Source organism: Apodemus sylvaticus, chromosome 6 (assembly GCF_947179515.1).
Source record: "Apodemus sylvaticus chromosome 6, mApoSyl1.1, whole genome shotgun sequence".
NCBI lineage: Eukaryota > Metazoa > Chordata > Mammalia > Rodentia > Muridae > Apodemus > Apodemus sylvaticus.
In genome coordinates this window covers 2,068,479-2,082,873 of record NC_067477.1, presented here as the reverse complement: position 1 = coordinate 2,082,873, position 14,395 = coordinate 2,068,479, and the positions used below count along the sequence as shown (strand labels likewise).

Sequence of the window (14,395 nt, the reverse complement as noted above, 5' to 3'; positions counted from 1 at the left end):
CCAAAACTCTGTCAATGATCAAACACAGGGCTGTCTTCTGTTCGTACCCTTCCATTTTCAACCTGTTTCCTATTCCCTTTGCCTATAAAGACTCTCACTCTTCATTTATTATAATCTACTTGAAACTCCAGAAACCAGGTGGCAGCCCATTTGTCTTCTCTTCCTGAAGCGCCCGGCCCCAGAACATAATTTCCAATCACTGGTGATATGACCTAGTTTCACCACTAATTTGATCCTTGTGGCTTGGCAAAAATTACCCTTACTTGTGCAGTTATTTTGGTTCATCGTGTGAAAAAACTCAACATTAATCTTTATCCTTTTCCCCATACCACTTCACCCGGGATGTGGTTAAAAAGCATTTGGTTCTTCCTATATCCTGAAGTCATCTCATGTCCTTTACAAATGAAAAGGGCTCCAGCTAGGTGGCTGCAGAAATCCATCTTGATCACAGTCCTGTGAGGACAGCACTCTGCTTTCAGGAGACTGTTGTCCTCTCTGGAAACAGGCAGAATTCATCCCATGATAAAAGTAAAGATAAACCCAAACTATAGAAGTGACTTTCTTGAGGTCACACAGCCAGTAGGATATAAAGGGGGTGAGGGAGTGAGCTTCTTGGGTGCCAGGCATTTGTTGGTCCTTAAGGAACCTGACCTCATGCAGATATCAGTGGCTTCCTGACATGTTCCACTGTACCTCAAATGAGGCAAGCTAGGAGTGACACCTTAAGTAGTTACTACCTTGTGAAGGTGACCCTGGTACGTACCCCAATGGCCTTCATCAGCTGCTGCCAATGCCTGTCCCTGAGAGCAGGGTTCTGCAGCTCTGCAATGGCTCTCAGGGAGGTTGTCATATCCTTCACAGTGCCCTCCAGGCCTGAATAAGCATCCCAGACACGGACAGCCTTGTCCAGAGACCAAATTTCCTAAAGAAATATAAGGGAAAAACCCAGATTCCTATCCATAACAATATTACAAACATAATTTATCTCCTTTGGGAGAATACATAGACCTTTCTCCATCCATGGGTTTAGGAAAGATAGTGGAACTAGATAAAAGGCCAGCCTGGGCTATATACAATAAACAATTTTTTAAACTATTATTGTCTTTAAACAATAACAAAAATACAAGAAAGAGAGCATTGGATCCTCTAGATCCTCTAGGTTTTCAACCTGTGGATCACAACCTCTTTGGGGCTGAAAGACTCTTTAATGAGGGTCACCTAAGACCACTGGTCATCACAGATATCTACATTATAATTCATGACAGTAGCAAATTACAGTTATGTAGTAGCAATGAAAATAATTTTATAGTTGAAGCTCAATACAGCATGAGGTACTATAGCAAAAGGTCACAGCATTAAGAAGGCTGAGAACCATGGTCTAGACTATTGACTGACTTAGAGAAATGCAAAGGCAACCACTCCCTCCAGATTAGGAATCTACTATGAACAAGATACCTAGGTTCCACTGTTTCTTAAACAGGGAGCTAACTGGATATGCCATGGAAAATCAAATTAAGAAAGGTATGGGCACACACAAAACCTTGCTTCCTCTAGTAATGCAAGTAAAATCAGATTAATGATACTGCCCTGGAATATCTAGTTCATCTGGATGGATCTTGAAATGTTATTTGTATCCTTTTTCACGGAATTTAACTATTGTATGTTCTAAAGATGTCTAAATAGTGTTCTAAATAGTCTCTACTCAGCTTTCATCCTGGCCCAAGCAACAATGATAAAAACTCATAAAACAAGGTGAAAGATTGTGCTGATTACTTTAAAAATAGAGGCCTGCAGTAGAAGTAGGGCTGTCACCAGGATCAGGGGGTTTGAGTCTGGGACAATAAGGGAGAATAAGCTGAGCACAGAATTCAATCTTGGGCAAGAAGATTGCAAAGAAAGCAAAGAGCCCACCTGCTCTTCCCTCCGCCCTCTTCCTTCCTTCCTTCCTTCCTTCCTTCCTTCCTTCCTTCCTTCCTTCCTTCCTTCCTTCCTTCCTTCCTTCCTTCCTTCCTTCCTTCCTTTATGTTGCCTAGACTTCACTCAGGAGCCTCTGAAGCTGGTGAGTCTGCCAGCCCATCCCTGCCAGGAAGGCCTGACATTTTTAACTCCCCTTTGCTATTGTAGTCTTTGACCTTCTCTAAGAATTTCTGCTGTCTTCAGGGCACATGCAGCTATGAGGACTAATCAAGGCAGTAAGTTAACATAAGCAAAGCTCTGTGTATGTATAATCCCCTGAGGATGCTGAAGTAATCACCAACGACAAAGGTCGTAATAGTCCATGCAAGTCCAGATGTGAACGCAAGAGCCAAGCCAATAGGTGCCTTTTTCAGTTACAAAATACCATGGTGGCTAAAGAAAGAAACAGAGGCTCAGCTCCTAAACCACTGCCCTAGGCCTGATGCCCACAGACTCCCTCTCTACTCTGGATGGTCGTAGCAAGCTGGCCGTCAGGGCTGTCTCTCATACACCCACTAACCCTTAAAAGCATGCACTAATATGCTATATGAACCCATTCACAGAAGGGCAGGCTTGGGGAGATATACAACTGGCTGAGAGTAGGAAAAAAATACTATCTTGTTTCGTTCTATTTGAAGTAAATAAGGAAATAGAGCCCAATGCACTCGATACTAAGCTGGGGAAGATGGAAAAGAGCGCTGAGAAAGATAAATGGTTCTGCCTGGCAGTTATGCAACTCGCCTTGGCAAACCTTCTGAGCTCCGAGTCCATCTGTTCCACGTTAATCTGTCTCCACTGGGTTTCAGTCCAATTATCAATGCTTCTCTGAAAATGCACAAGGAGATAAACGTGTCAACGTCTGGTGAAAATGGACCTACACAGCAAAATACACAAACTAGTGGCATGCAGGGACTCTCTTTTTAAAAAAAAAAAAAAAGAAAAAGAAAAAAAAAGACAATTTTTTTTTAAAAATATTAACTGTGCTTATCAAAACTTCCTCATCACTAAAACAAAAGAATTGTCAAAACTTGTCAGGCTTAAGGCTAAAACACCGTGATATATCAATTTCTAGTAGCAGTAATAAATTCCACACAGTCACCATCATTTCATTATAGTTTGGCTAAATTGATAAGCATATTACTAAATAATAGGCTTCTAAATTCTACATGCAATATAAAATAGGCTGCCGCCAAAAGTCTTTATTATTACAAAAATCTCATTAACCAGTTTTGGTCATATTTTATATATTTATTTATATTGCACATCTTGTTAATATATTTCTAATGGCTTTCAACTGACAACTTTCATTCAATTCAAAGGAATTTATGCAGGATGCATATTTTTCAAACCTTTTATATATAACATTTTAGTATTAATCACAAGCAAATTAAATATTTTCAGTTTGTGTCAGTTTATGTACAGATCTAGAAAATGTGAGTGGGGTATCTGTGTGAGTTTGTATACACAGCCAACCACATAGTTAACACAGATTTCTATGTTAATTTTAAATTCATATTCTATATAGCACCGCCAAGGAACTGAGGTAGCCAGCTCATTATACAGGGTTTTACTCTGAACTAAATAAAGATAGAAACAACTGATAGTTGAGCAGAATCATTCATTAACAGAGACCTATGAACTTTAATTCTGAGGATAGGAGTCTGGAGTAAAATCTAATCTGTGTATATGTTAAGACATCATGAAACCCAAATAGAGAAAATTAAGTTGCATGTTCACTCAAAACTCTTGCTAAGGAGGGCCATTCTGCCCAGAAATCCATCTTACCCTAACATAAACGATGACATCCCAGAGCCCTTTGAGCAGGCGGATTTCTTGACGGCACTGCTTCATTTGTTTGTAGTCTGGAAGAGTCACCTCAAAGAGACGTGCACAGTTTTGCATCTGCCCCATCTCTTCCTCCAGAGCCCTGAGCTCCTGATTTGCCTGAGGAGAAAATACACCTGCACTCTGAAGCCAGCATCTCTGGTTCTGCTACTGCAATATTCACAATGTGAGTCTCAAAAGAAAATTTAAATTAAAAACTCTGCAGTGTAATTATTGGTAAACTGTAGGGTAGAAGGCTTTTGACTTCTTAGTTTCATTGTGCAGCCGGGACTTTGCTCAAGGACAAGGGAAGTTCCATGTCAGGAATTTAAAATTTTTAAAAAATATATTTGTTTATTTACTTTACAAACCAATATCAGCCCTTCCTTTCCTCCTATTATTCCCTCATGCAAGTCCTCCCCCAATTCCAACTTCCTTTTCTCTTTGATTTCTTGGTTTGACAACTGAAAGAGAGAGAGAGAGAGAGAGAGAGAGAGAGAGAGAGAGAGAGAGAGAGAGAGAGAGAGAGAAAGAAGAAAAATCCTCTATTTGTGAGTAGTGCATCATGATCAGCATGTGGGAGGCTGAGGCAGGTGGATTACTGAGAGTTCAAAGTCAGCCTGGACCACAAAGTCCAACACTGGGAAGGAAGGAAGGAAGGAAGGAAGGAAGGAAGGAAGGAAGGAAGGAAGGAAGGAAGGAAGGAAGGAAGGAAGGAAGGAGAGAGGGAGGGAGGGAGGAATGAAGGAAACTTCTCCAACTTCAAAATGACCCTGCAAATGATCAATAGTACAAGGCACACTCAAGAAGACACATACTCAAGAAGGCGCACACTCAAGAAGACGCACACTCAAGAAGGTGCACACTCAAGAAGACACACACTCAAGAAGTCACACACTCAAGAAGACACACATTCAAGAAGGCGCACACTCAAGAAGACACACACTCAAGAAGACGCACACTCAAGAAGGCGCACACTCAAGAAGGCGCACACTCAAGAAGACGCACACTCAAGAAGACGCACACTCAAGAAGACACACACTCAAGAAGACACATGCCTAAGAACATCCAGAGTAAATTCATTCACACACATACTTATGTTGGAATTTCACTTAATAATCGCCTTTGCCAAGGTTCACATACTATCCTGTCACACAGAAAAACTAATGTTCTGCAGCTAGTGGAAACTAGTTTGTTTTCCCCTTTTTTGATGAGAAATTCTTACTTTCTACTAACAGGTCAGTGTGTTCTCAATGTGAAGACTGAAGGACACAGGGGCGCTGAAAGGAAGTGCAGCCACCCATAGTCTCTTTGTCCTTCCTGCTGCTGTCTGCAATACTCACTCCACATGCAGCCTCTCTTTCCTCTTGTGCTCAGGTTACAACTTGACACAGTGGCTAACCTTGCAAAGCAAAGTTTTGCTTTCTGCTTCACATTTCCCTCTATCATCCTTCCAAGATCCAACAAGAGAATTTTAGTTTTCTTCCTTTGCTTTTTAACATTAAAAAAAAAATCAATAATGGCTGTTTTACTGTTCCATCAATTTTAACCTTTTTTGACAACCAGATATTTATGTGTTTCTCATGGACCTGCATTAAAGTATGCATCTTCTTAACATATGTATTCACGTTGTTTTCTCGCATGTGGTGAGAACACCTTAATGTACTCAAAGATTTTTAAATGTCAGAACATTGCTATTAGCCAGTTGTACAGTATGTTTGTGTCTCCAAATCTACAGGACATTCCAAGACCCTGCCTTAGGTACTCATATCCAAATAAGCTTACTCCCCTGTATAAATAGCACCACATTTGCATATGACCTGTGATGGTTTGTATATGCTTGGCCCAGGGAGTGGCACTATTAGGAGGTATGCCCTTGTTGGAGTAGGTGTGTGGGCTTAAGACCCTCATCCTAGCTGCTTGGAAGTCAGTCTTCCATTAGCAGCCTTGCACCTTGCCTGGCTAGATGCTACCATGCTCCCCCACCTTGATGATAATGGACTGAACCTATGAACCTGTAAGTCAGCCCCAACTAAATGTACTTATAAGACTTGCCTTGCTCATGGTGTCTGTTCATAGCAGGAAAGCCCTAAGACCTGATCTGTGCATCCTCCCATGTACTTAAATATCTAGGTTATCTTCAATACCTAATGCAATGTGAATGAACCATAAATAGCTACTTATTTTTTCTTTTATTTGATATATTCTTTATTTACATTTCAAATGATTTCCCCTTTCCTGGTTCCCCTCTCCCCAAAAGTTCTATAAGCCCTCTTCCCCCTCCCCCACCCCGTTCCCCAATCCACCCCTTCCCACTACCCTGTCCTGGTATTCCCCTACACTGCTGCAATGACCCTTTCCAGGACTAGGGGCCACTCCTTCCTTCTTCTTGGGCATCATTTGATATGTGAATTGTGTCTTGGGTATTCTAAGCTTCTAGTCTAATATCTGCTTATCAGTGAGTGCATACCATAAGTGTTTGTGACTGGGTTACCTCACTTAGTATGATGTTCTCCAGCTCCATCCATTTGTCTAAAAATTTCATGAATTCATTGTTTTTAATGGCTGAATAGTACTCCACATTGTATGCATATGTATGCATATATATATGCATTATATATGTAATATATATATATATATATATATATATATATATATATTACATTTTCTGTATCCATTCCTCTGTTGAGGGACATCTGGGTTCTTTCCAGCTTCTGGCTATTATAAATAGGGCTGCTATGAACATAGTGGAGCATGTATCCTTATTACATGCTGGGGAATCCTCTGGGTATATGCCCAGGAGTGGTATAGCAGGGTCCTCCGGAACTATCATGCCCAGTTTTCTGAGGAACTGCCAGACTGATTTCCAGAGTGGTTTTACCAGCTTGCAACCTCACCAGCAGTGGAGGAGTGTTCCTCTCTCTCTCCACATCCTCACCAGCACCTGTTTTCTCATGAGTTTTTGATCTTAGCCATTCTGACTGGTGTGAGGTGAAATCTCAGGGTTGTTTTGATTTGCATTTCCCTGATGACTAAGGATGTTGAACATTTCTTTAGGTGGTTCTCCACCATTCGATATTTCTCAGGTGAAAATTCTTTGTTTACCTCTGTACCCCATTTTTAATGGGGTTATTTGGCTCTCTGGAGTCTACCTTCTTGAGTTCTTTGTATATCTTGGATATAAGCCCTCTGTCAGATGTAGAGTTGGTAAAGATCTTTTCCCAATTTGTTGGTTGTCATTACTTTCTTTTTTTTACTTCTCTTCCTGCTAATACTTATGTCACTGTGATGTATTATCAACTTCATAAGATCCATAATCAACTAGAAGACAAACTCTGGGCTTGAGTTGTCAGATGGGATGAGGTAAAAAGACCTACTCTAAATGTGGATGACGCTATTCCGTGGGCTGAATTAAAAGGAGAATGTGAGCTGGATCAGCAGCATTGACACCGCTGTGTTTCCCAGTGACTGATGCACCAAGACCAGCTGCCTCATACTCCTGCCAGTGTGATGGCCACTATGGACCATCAGACTGTGAGTCAAAACAAACCCCTCCTTAAATTAATCCTGCCAAGATATTACAACGATGAGAAAAACACCTTTCTGTACTTGTTTCCAGACCACTGGCAGTGCAGTTGTCACTCTGGTCACTCCTTCTGAGGTCTGGTGGCATGTGACTTTGTCCTGAAGTGACATTTCATTTTGCTGTCCCCTTTTCTGGAGGCAAAGGTTCTGTGGGCATTGTGTTCATGCCAGTGTTACACAATCCAGCATGCCTGGATTTTATTCCCACTCAGGATTTGGAAGGTGTCACCAGAGGCCTCTGATTTCTGTTGTAACTAGCTGGTTCTCCTATCTGAGTTATATGTCTTAGGCAACTGTAATTTTCATTTCCTTAAGTAACTGGTACTTTTCTAGATTCAACTGAACATTTTTGATAAACTCAAAACTGAATGCTGCTCATTTCTTTTTCAGTGTGCTCATTTTTTTCCTAGCATTTGAAGATCTTTACATGGCTCTACATCTGGGGTTCCTGCTGACTCCCAGGTATGATGGTTAGGCATTGTTTATTACTCACTGGTATCCTAGTATCTGACTAGCATTGTTTGTTGCTCTGATGAGGATGCTAGATCAAGATTGGGGCCATGTTTTCCTGAGATTTGAATTATCTTCTACTGGGTTCTAAAAAGAGCTATTATGAACACTTCTGTTTCCTGCCTTTGGAAATTCCTTAATCCCTGGGCAGAACAGAGAGAGCCTCTGATGCTTCTGACAATAGGCTCATAATATAGATTCCCAGAGGACCCCTTTCCTCTTCATTCATTTTACTCTGAGGCTTATCAAAGGTCAACAGGCATCTCAGAAGCTCCCCATATAGGTTATAGATTTTGGACGCACTTTCTTAGACCCATTTCAGTGAACCTGTGATCATCTGTTCTGATATAAGCATCTACTTATGGCAAAAGTGTCCATCTCAAAACTGTAGACTTCCAGTATATTCCCGTATGTCCATGACTCCCTACAGAAGCATAGCTTTGGCATCTGCCTCTACTTTCAACCCCCTTTCAAAATACTCTATCCTGCTGATAAGAGATTTCTCTCACTTCAGAGCACAGCACCAAATGTACAACTGTAAATCTGTGATTCATTCAATATCTCTTAGACATAGAGGACTCTTCACAGTCTGAATGCTCTCCAAAACCAACAGTCTTTTATCTTGAATAAGTCCCCTATTTTGTGCACTCCATCTTTAGCTCTGAACAAACCCCAGCAATTTACTATGGAAATCTACCCAGAAAGAAAGAGTGGAAGGAAAGAAGGAAGGAAAGAAGGGAGCAAGGGAAGGAAAGAGGGAGGAAGAAGGAATGAAGGAATCCATCATAGTCCATCACCCGCCTTGTTCCTGAAAAGTCATTGGCTTCCGTTGTGGGGTGATTTGACTGGAGTATAATCTTCCATGTCACTATGGAACAAGAATACCTATACCTCTGGTTGAACCTCGTTCTGGAATTACTGGATTTACAAGCCAAACAAGCCCACCCAGAGAATGACAAGAGAAAAGTTAACAGCTCCATCCTGTTTGAAGTATCTGCCACATGTCCTAAAAGGCAAAGGATGAGCACTTCTCACTTTTAAAGATCCAACTATAAGCTGCTACAGCATGTGTAAAAGTGGTGAGATTCAATACATATCTGTCATAAATGTTTGCAGACAGCATATTGGTGAGTCAAGTTAAAAAAAAATTCCCATCCACAAGCTGTTCAGACCACCTGGAGTTTAGATACAGTCTTTTAACAATCCTTTATTAACATATGCTAACTCACTCCTTTTCAACGAATATAAACTAATGTTCTTCAGCCAAATGGAAGAGAATACTACCGAGCAGTGTTTTCTGAACAGGGTTAAAAGCAATTAAGTTTCAATTCAAAGCCAGATTTGGAAAATGGGGTAAGTGCTATGTCAATTTGGACACCATTCCAAGGGAAAATACTATGCCAAGCATGAAGATAGAGCCCAAAGGAGAACCCAGAAGGATAACCGCACCCAGATAGAAACCTTCTCACCCTCAAGGGGTCATTTTTGTACCATTTGGACTGCTAGGTTAAGATCCTGAATATTTTTCTAACACAAAGAATCAAGTCTCCTATGAATCATATGTGGATTTGAATTAATTCTTATAATAAAGTGACTCATGAAAAACAAACAAACATTGGGTGACTCAGTAATATTTATACCAGGCTTATGGTCTTTCCTGTGGTTACAGCTACACTCAGTGGACAGCTGGAGAGGGAGGAGTTCATTGGTTGAGCATTTACTGAGTAGTGTGCAAAGGCCCTGTACCAATCTCTACACTAGAAAACATAGGAGAAAATGATCACTTTGGAAGCAGCATCATTATTAGAATTGATAATTTCTTTAATACAATTTAGATAGCTAAAACTGTGATCCTACTTCTGAAAATTTATGAAGTGAAATCAGAAAGCTATAGGCTGATTTTCTTTTTCTAGAAGGAGAACTGGAGCTATCTCATAGATTACAGTGGTAATTAAAATACAATATGCTTTTAAAAGTTCTTTTTTAATCTCCTCTTTACCTTGTAGACACAAGTGTGTGTGGGTGTGTGTCCCCATCCATCTGCACACACACATTTGTCTGCTCATATGTTTATTAGAAATTGAACTCAAGGCCTCCCCAAGAAACTAGGTAAGCTCCCTCTACACAGAGCTATATCCATGTCCTCCCTTTTTGTATTGAGATCAGATATAAACAAATTACTCAGTATAGCCTTAAACTCACTCTGTATCTATGCAAGCCTTGGATTTTGTGATCCTGCCTCAGTCTCACAAGCATCGGGGATTCTAGGCTTGTGCCACCAAGGCTGGCTTGATATCATTCTTGACATATGTTAGGAGTTCACACTGTCTCTGTGTCATTTTCACTTGTGTGATTATGGTGGTGTTCGGAGGAAACACAATTTAAAATGCTCTAACATAGGAAAAAGAAAACTCCCTTTCTATATGATTACTACTATGCACATGATACAGGTGAGGGCAAATTACCTTATCAAGCACTGAGTATGGATTCTCTGCCTTAAATCCAAGGGGGGCATAGCTTCTGAATCTCTCTCTGAATTCTGCTTGCTTTTCCTGATCAGTCACAAAAGTGAATGTCAATCAGATAACTGTAATTATCACTGTCAAGCTTTCCTTAAAAAATAAACACAAACCCAGTAACCAACTCACATCAAACAAAATACATTTTTTCCTTATAAGAGTGACCTCCACATTTTGGAGTGGTGAGACCTCATGTCTGACCATGGCTGCGATCTTCTTGGTGTTTTCCCATCTTTCAGGTAATTCCTGTGCAAAGATTCGATGGACATCACTTCAGTTCCTGAAACAACTCAACCACATGAAGTCAAGCAATTCCTATTTCTTTGATCTGATCCAGGACATCTTTGAGAAGTAAGCTGTGTAAATAAAACAAGATTATGGCATAGTGATAAAGGGGATTAGAACCAGGGTATCTCCCATTCAGGCACCAGAGTTGCTTTCATATTAGAATTGGCAGAAATCTTTCAAAATAAAGACTCATTTTCAAATAATTTTCCTGTTATGGGAATAAAATAAAAGAGTTGGGGGTGGGGAGAGCTGTCATTGAAGTGCTTACTGGACAAGCTCCTGAGTTCTGGTTTTTAGCTAGTTGTGACAGTGTGGGCCTGTAATCCTGGGGAAGGTGGGGCAAGGGGGAGGGCACCAAGACAGGAGAATCCCTGGGACTGGTTAACCAGCTAGCCAAATTGGTGAACTTTAGGTTCAGTGAGAGACCTTCTCTCAAAAAAATGTGATTAAGGAAAATATGCATCATTAAATGTGACTTCCACATGCATGTGAAAAGATATGCATATGTGTACCCAGATACAAAAGTGTACACACACATACATATATATACACACACACACACACATAAACATACATATATACATACATACACACATGTGCATGCATGTACACAGTTAAAGTCCACTGGGCATAACTTTACTAGTTTCTAAAAACCAAAAACATAAGTCAGGTATATTTAGCAATTTAATAAGTTTATTTATAAAAGTTAACAAAAAGAACTTGATTTGAATCTTGGGTCTAGCTAAGGAAAAGCTACAGTATGACTCTATTTCTTCCTCTTGTCATGACTTACAGGGTATAAGCTGACTCATGATGGTGAGTTTTAGCATTCAAGTTGGTCCATGTTTGGCAAGGAGTAATTTTTGAAGGAATTTAAGGGGCAAAGGGAAAGGCAAGGTCAATCCTTACTTGATGCTAAACAAAACCAGCATAAACAGTTGACGTATCACCATGATGTGTAGTTGCCTGTGCTCAAGGACACTGAACTTGTTTTGCCATACAAAGTCACACACAGTGACATGGACATTACTTGTTGAGCTGAACCGTGAAATTCAAAGACTCTACAAACTACTTTGAAACCCTCTGATGAACAATTGATAAACTGTACATTATGAGGAAGGCACTGTACTAGGCACATGCAGTACATTTGTGGAGAGGTACTCCTGTGCAGGAGGTTACACATATCCTTTGACTTTAATTAGCAAAGAGACTCTAAAAACAAAAAAATGAAAAAAGGCACGCACAGGCCTACTTCCCATGGCACACTGTACAAATGTTCCTCAGTAAGCCAACCAGTCACAGGTCAACGTAGTTATAAAGCAATATAGTGTCATGACAGGAACCCCTCTAACTCAGGGACCAGCAGACTTGGGATCTAAAACATGTTGCCTATCTTTTGCCTCCTTTCATCAAAATTCTGCATCATGTGGTTCTATGTTCTATCCCTAGCATGATGTTGTTTGCCTATAATCCCAATGACTCAGGAGGTAGAGGCCAGGAATGGAGATGAAAGAAATTCATGATGAGCCTTAGCAAAACAGCAAATTCAAGGCCCAACTAGGGTACGTGAAGCCATATCTCAAACAAGAACAAGAACACACCCCAAATTCAGTATTACTCAGCATCCCATCAGAAGCCATGGCCAGGAAGCTAGGGAGGGTTATAGGAGACAGCTCAGGCCCTTTACCTTCCCTAAACATGGCAGATCTGCCATGTGTTTGTAGGTTCTAAACAACCTTTGACTTGATGTGAATACATTTTCTTAAAAACAGAAAGATCAGATAATGTCAAAAGTCTAATGGAGAGGATCCAGCTCAGGAAGGAGGTAACTGAATGTGAGGCACAGTGGATGAGGGCTGGGAGAGATGGGGTTAATAAGACCTGTGATTAGAACCTCAGTGTTACTGCAGAGTAGACTGTAGGCAGGGTATGAGAAGGGATGAGAGAGACTAAGCAGTTATCTACAGTTATCTGGGTTTGGGGATAGTAAGGAATGAATTAAAATGAGAGGAGAAATGCCAAGGAGAGAACAGACTGAAGGTATACTACAAATAGAGGAGTACTGCATGTAGAAGCCTACTGTACATAGGAGACTACTGCACATAGAGACCTAGTACACATAGAAGCCTACTGCACATGGAGGTCTAATGCACATAGAAGCCTACTGCACATGGAGGACTAATGCACATAGAGGACTACTACACAGGGAAGACTACTGCATGTAGAGGCCTACTGCACATGGAGTACTACTGCACATGGAGTACTACTGCACAGGGAAGACTACTGCATGTAGAGGCCTACTGAACATGGAGTACTACTGCACATGGAGTACTACTGTACATGGAGGCCTACTGCACATGGAGGCCTACTGCACATAGAGGCCTACTGCACATGGAGGCCTACTGCACATAGAGGCCTACTGCACAGAGAGGCCTACTGCACAGAGAGGCCTACTGCACAGAGAGGCCTACTGCACAGGAAGGCCTACTGCACAGAGAGGCCTACTGCACAGAGAGGCCTACTGCACAGGGAGGCCTACTGCACAGAGAGGCCTACTGCACAGGGAGGCCTACTGCACAGAGAGGCCTACTGCACAGGGAGGCCTACTGCACAGGGAGGGCTACTGCACTGGGAGGACTACTGCATGTAGAGGCCTACTGCACATGGAGGCCTACTGCACAGAAAGGCCTACTGCACAGAGAGGCCTACTGCACAGAGAGGCCTACTGCACAGGGAGGCCTACTGCACAGAGAGGCCTACTGCACAGGGAGGCCTACTGCACAGGGAGGGCTACTGCACATGGAGGCCTACTGCACAGAGAGGCCTACTGCACATGGAGGCCTACTGCACAGAGAGGCCTACTGCACATGGAGGCCTACTGCACAGGGAGGCCTACTGCACAGGGAGGGCTACTGCACATGGAGGCCTACTGCACAGAGAGGCCTACTGCACATGGAGGCCTACTGCACAGAGAGGCCTACTGCACATGGAGGCCTACTGCACAGAGAGGCCTACTGCACAGAGAGGCCTACTGCACAGGGAGGGCTACTGCATGTAGAGGCCTACTGCACAGGGAGGGCTACTGCACATGGAGTACTACTGCACAGGGAGGGCTACTGCACATAGAAAACTACTGCATATAGAGGCCACCTTTATGGAGGTAAGGGTCCATGAACTTGGAATGACACTGAAACTATCTAGAACACAAGCACATTAGATAGATAGATAGATAGATAGATAGATAGATAGATAGATAGATAGATAGATAGATGTGGGTGGGTAGGTGGGTAGGTAGGTAGGTAGACAGGTAGGTAGGTAGATAGATAGGTAGGTAGATAGATAGATAGATGTGGGTGAGTAGGTAGGTAGATAGATAGATAGATAGATAGATAGATAGATAGATAGATAGATAGATAGATAGATGAGAGAAAGAGAAAGAGAGAGAGAGAGCGAAAGAGAGAGAGAGAGAGAAAGAAAGAGACAGAGACAGAGAGACAGAGACAGAGAGACAGAGAGAGACAGAGAGCGAGAGAGTGAGAGATAGGTCCCAAACTGCCAAAGTTATTTAGTTAGTTACACCTCAACTTATTTTTTCCTAATTAGCCTATCAGTAGCCTGCTTCTATAACACTGAAAAGTCTAATACTTTCAATATAATCAAACCTTGAGGGAGTCAAATGTTCATAAATTCATACTATAAATCCTGGAGAAAAT

At 41.6% G+C, this 14,395-nt stretch overlaps 1 protein-coding gene across 1 annotated transcript in view; it reads right to left on the bottom strand.

Moving 5' to 3' along the window:
* Dnah11 (dynein axonemal heavy chain 11) overlaps window positions 1-14,395 on the bottom strand; it is a 297,877-nt gene that overhangs the window by 225,497 nt on the left and 57,985 nt on the right. The window contains exons 19-23 of the mRNA XM_052184825.1: window positions 10,524-10,640; window positions 10,341-10,427; window positions 3,742-3,900; window positions 2,698-2,781; window positions 764-922 (exon numbers count right to left, since the gene is read on the bottom strand). Of these exons, the coding sequence (XP_052040785.1) occupies window positions 764-922; window positions 2,698-2,781; window positions 3,742-3,900; window positions 10,341-10,427; window positions 10,524-10,640 (606 nt within the window). The remainder of the gene's footprint in view (window positions 1-763; window positions 923-2,697; window positions 2,782-3,741; window positions 3,901-10,340; window positions 10,428-10,523; window positions 10,641-14,395) is intronic.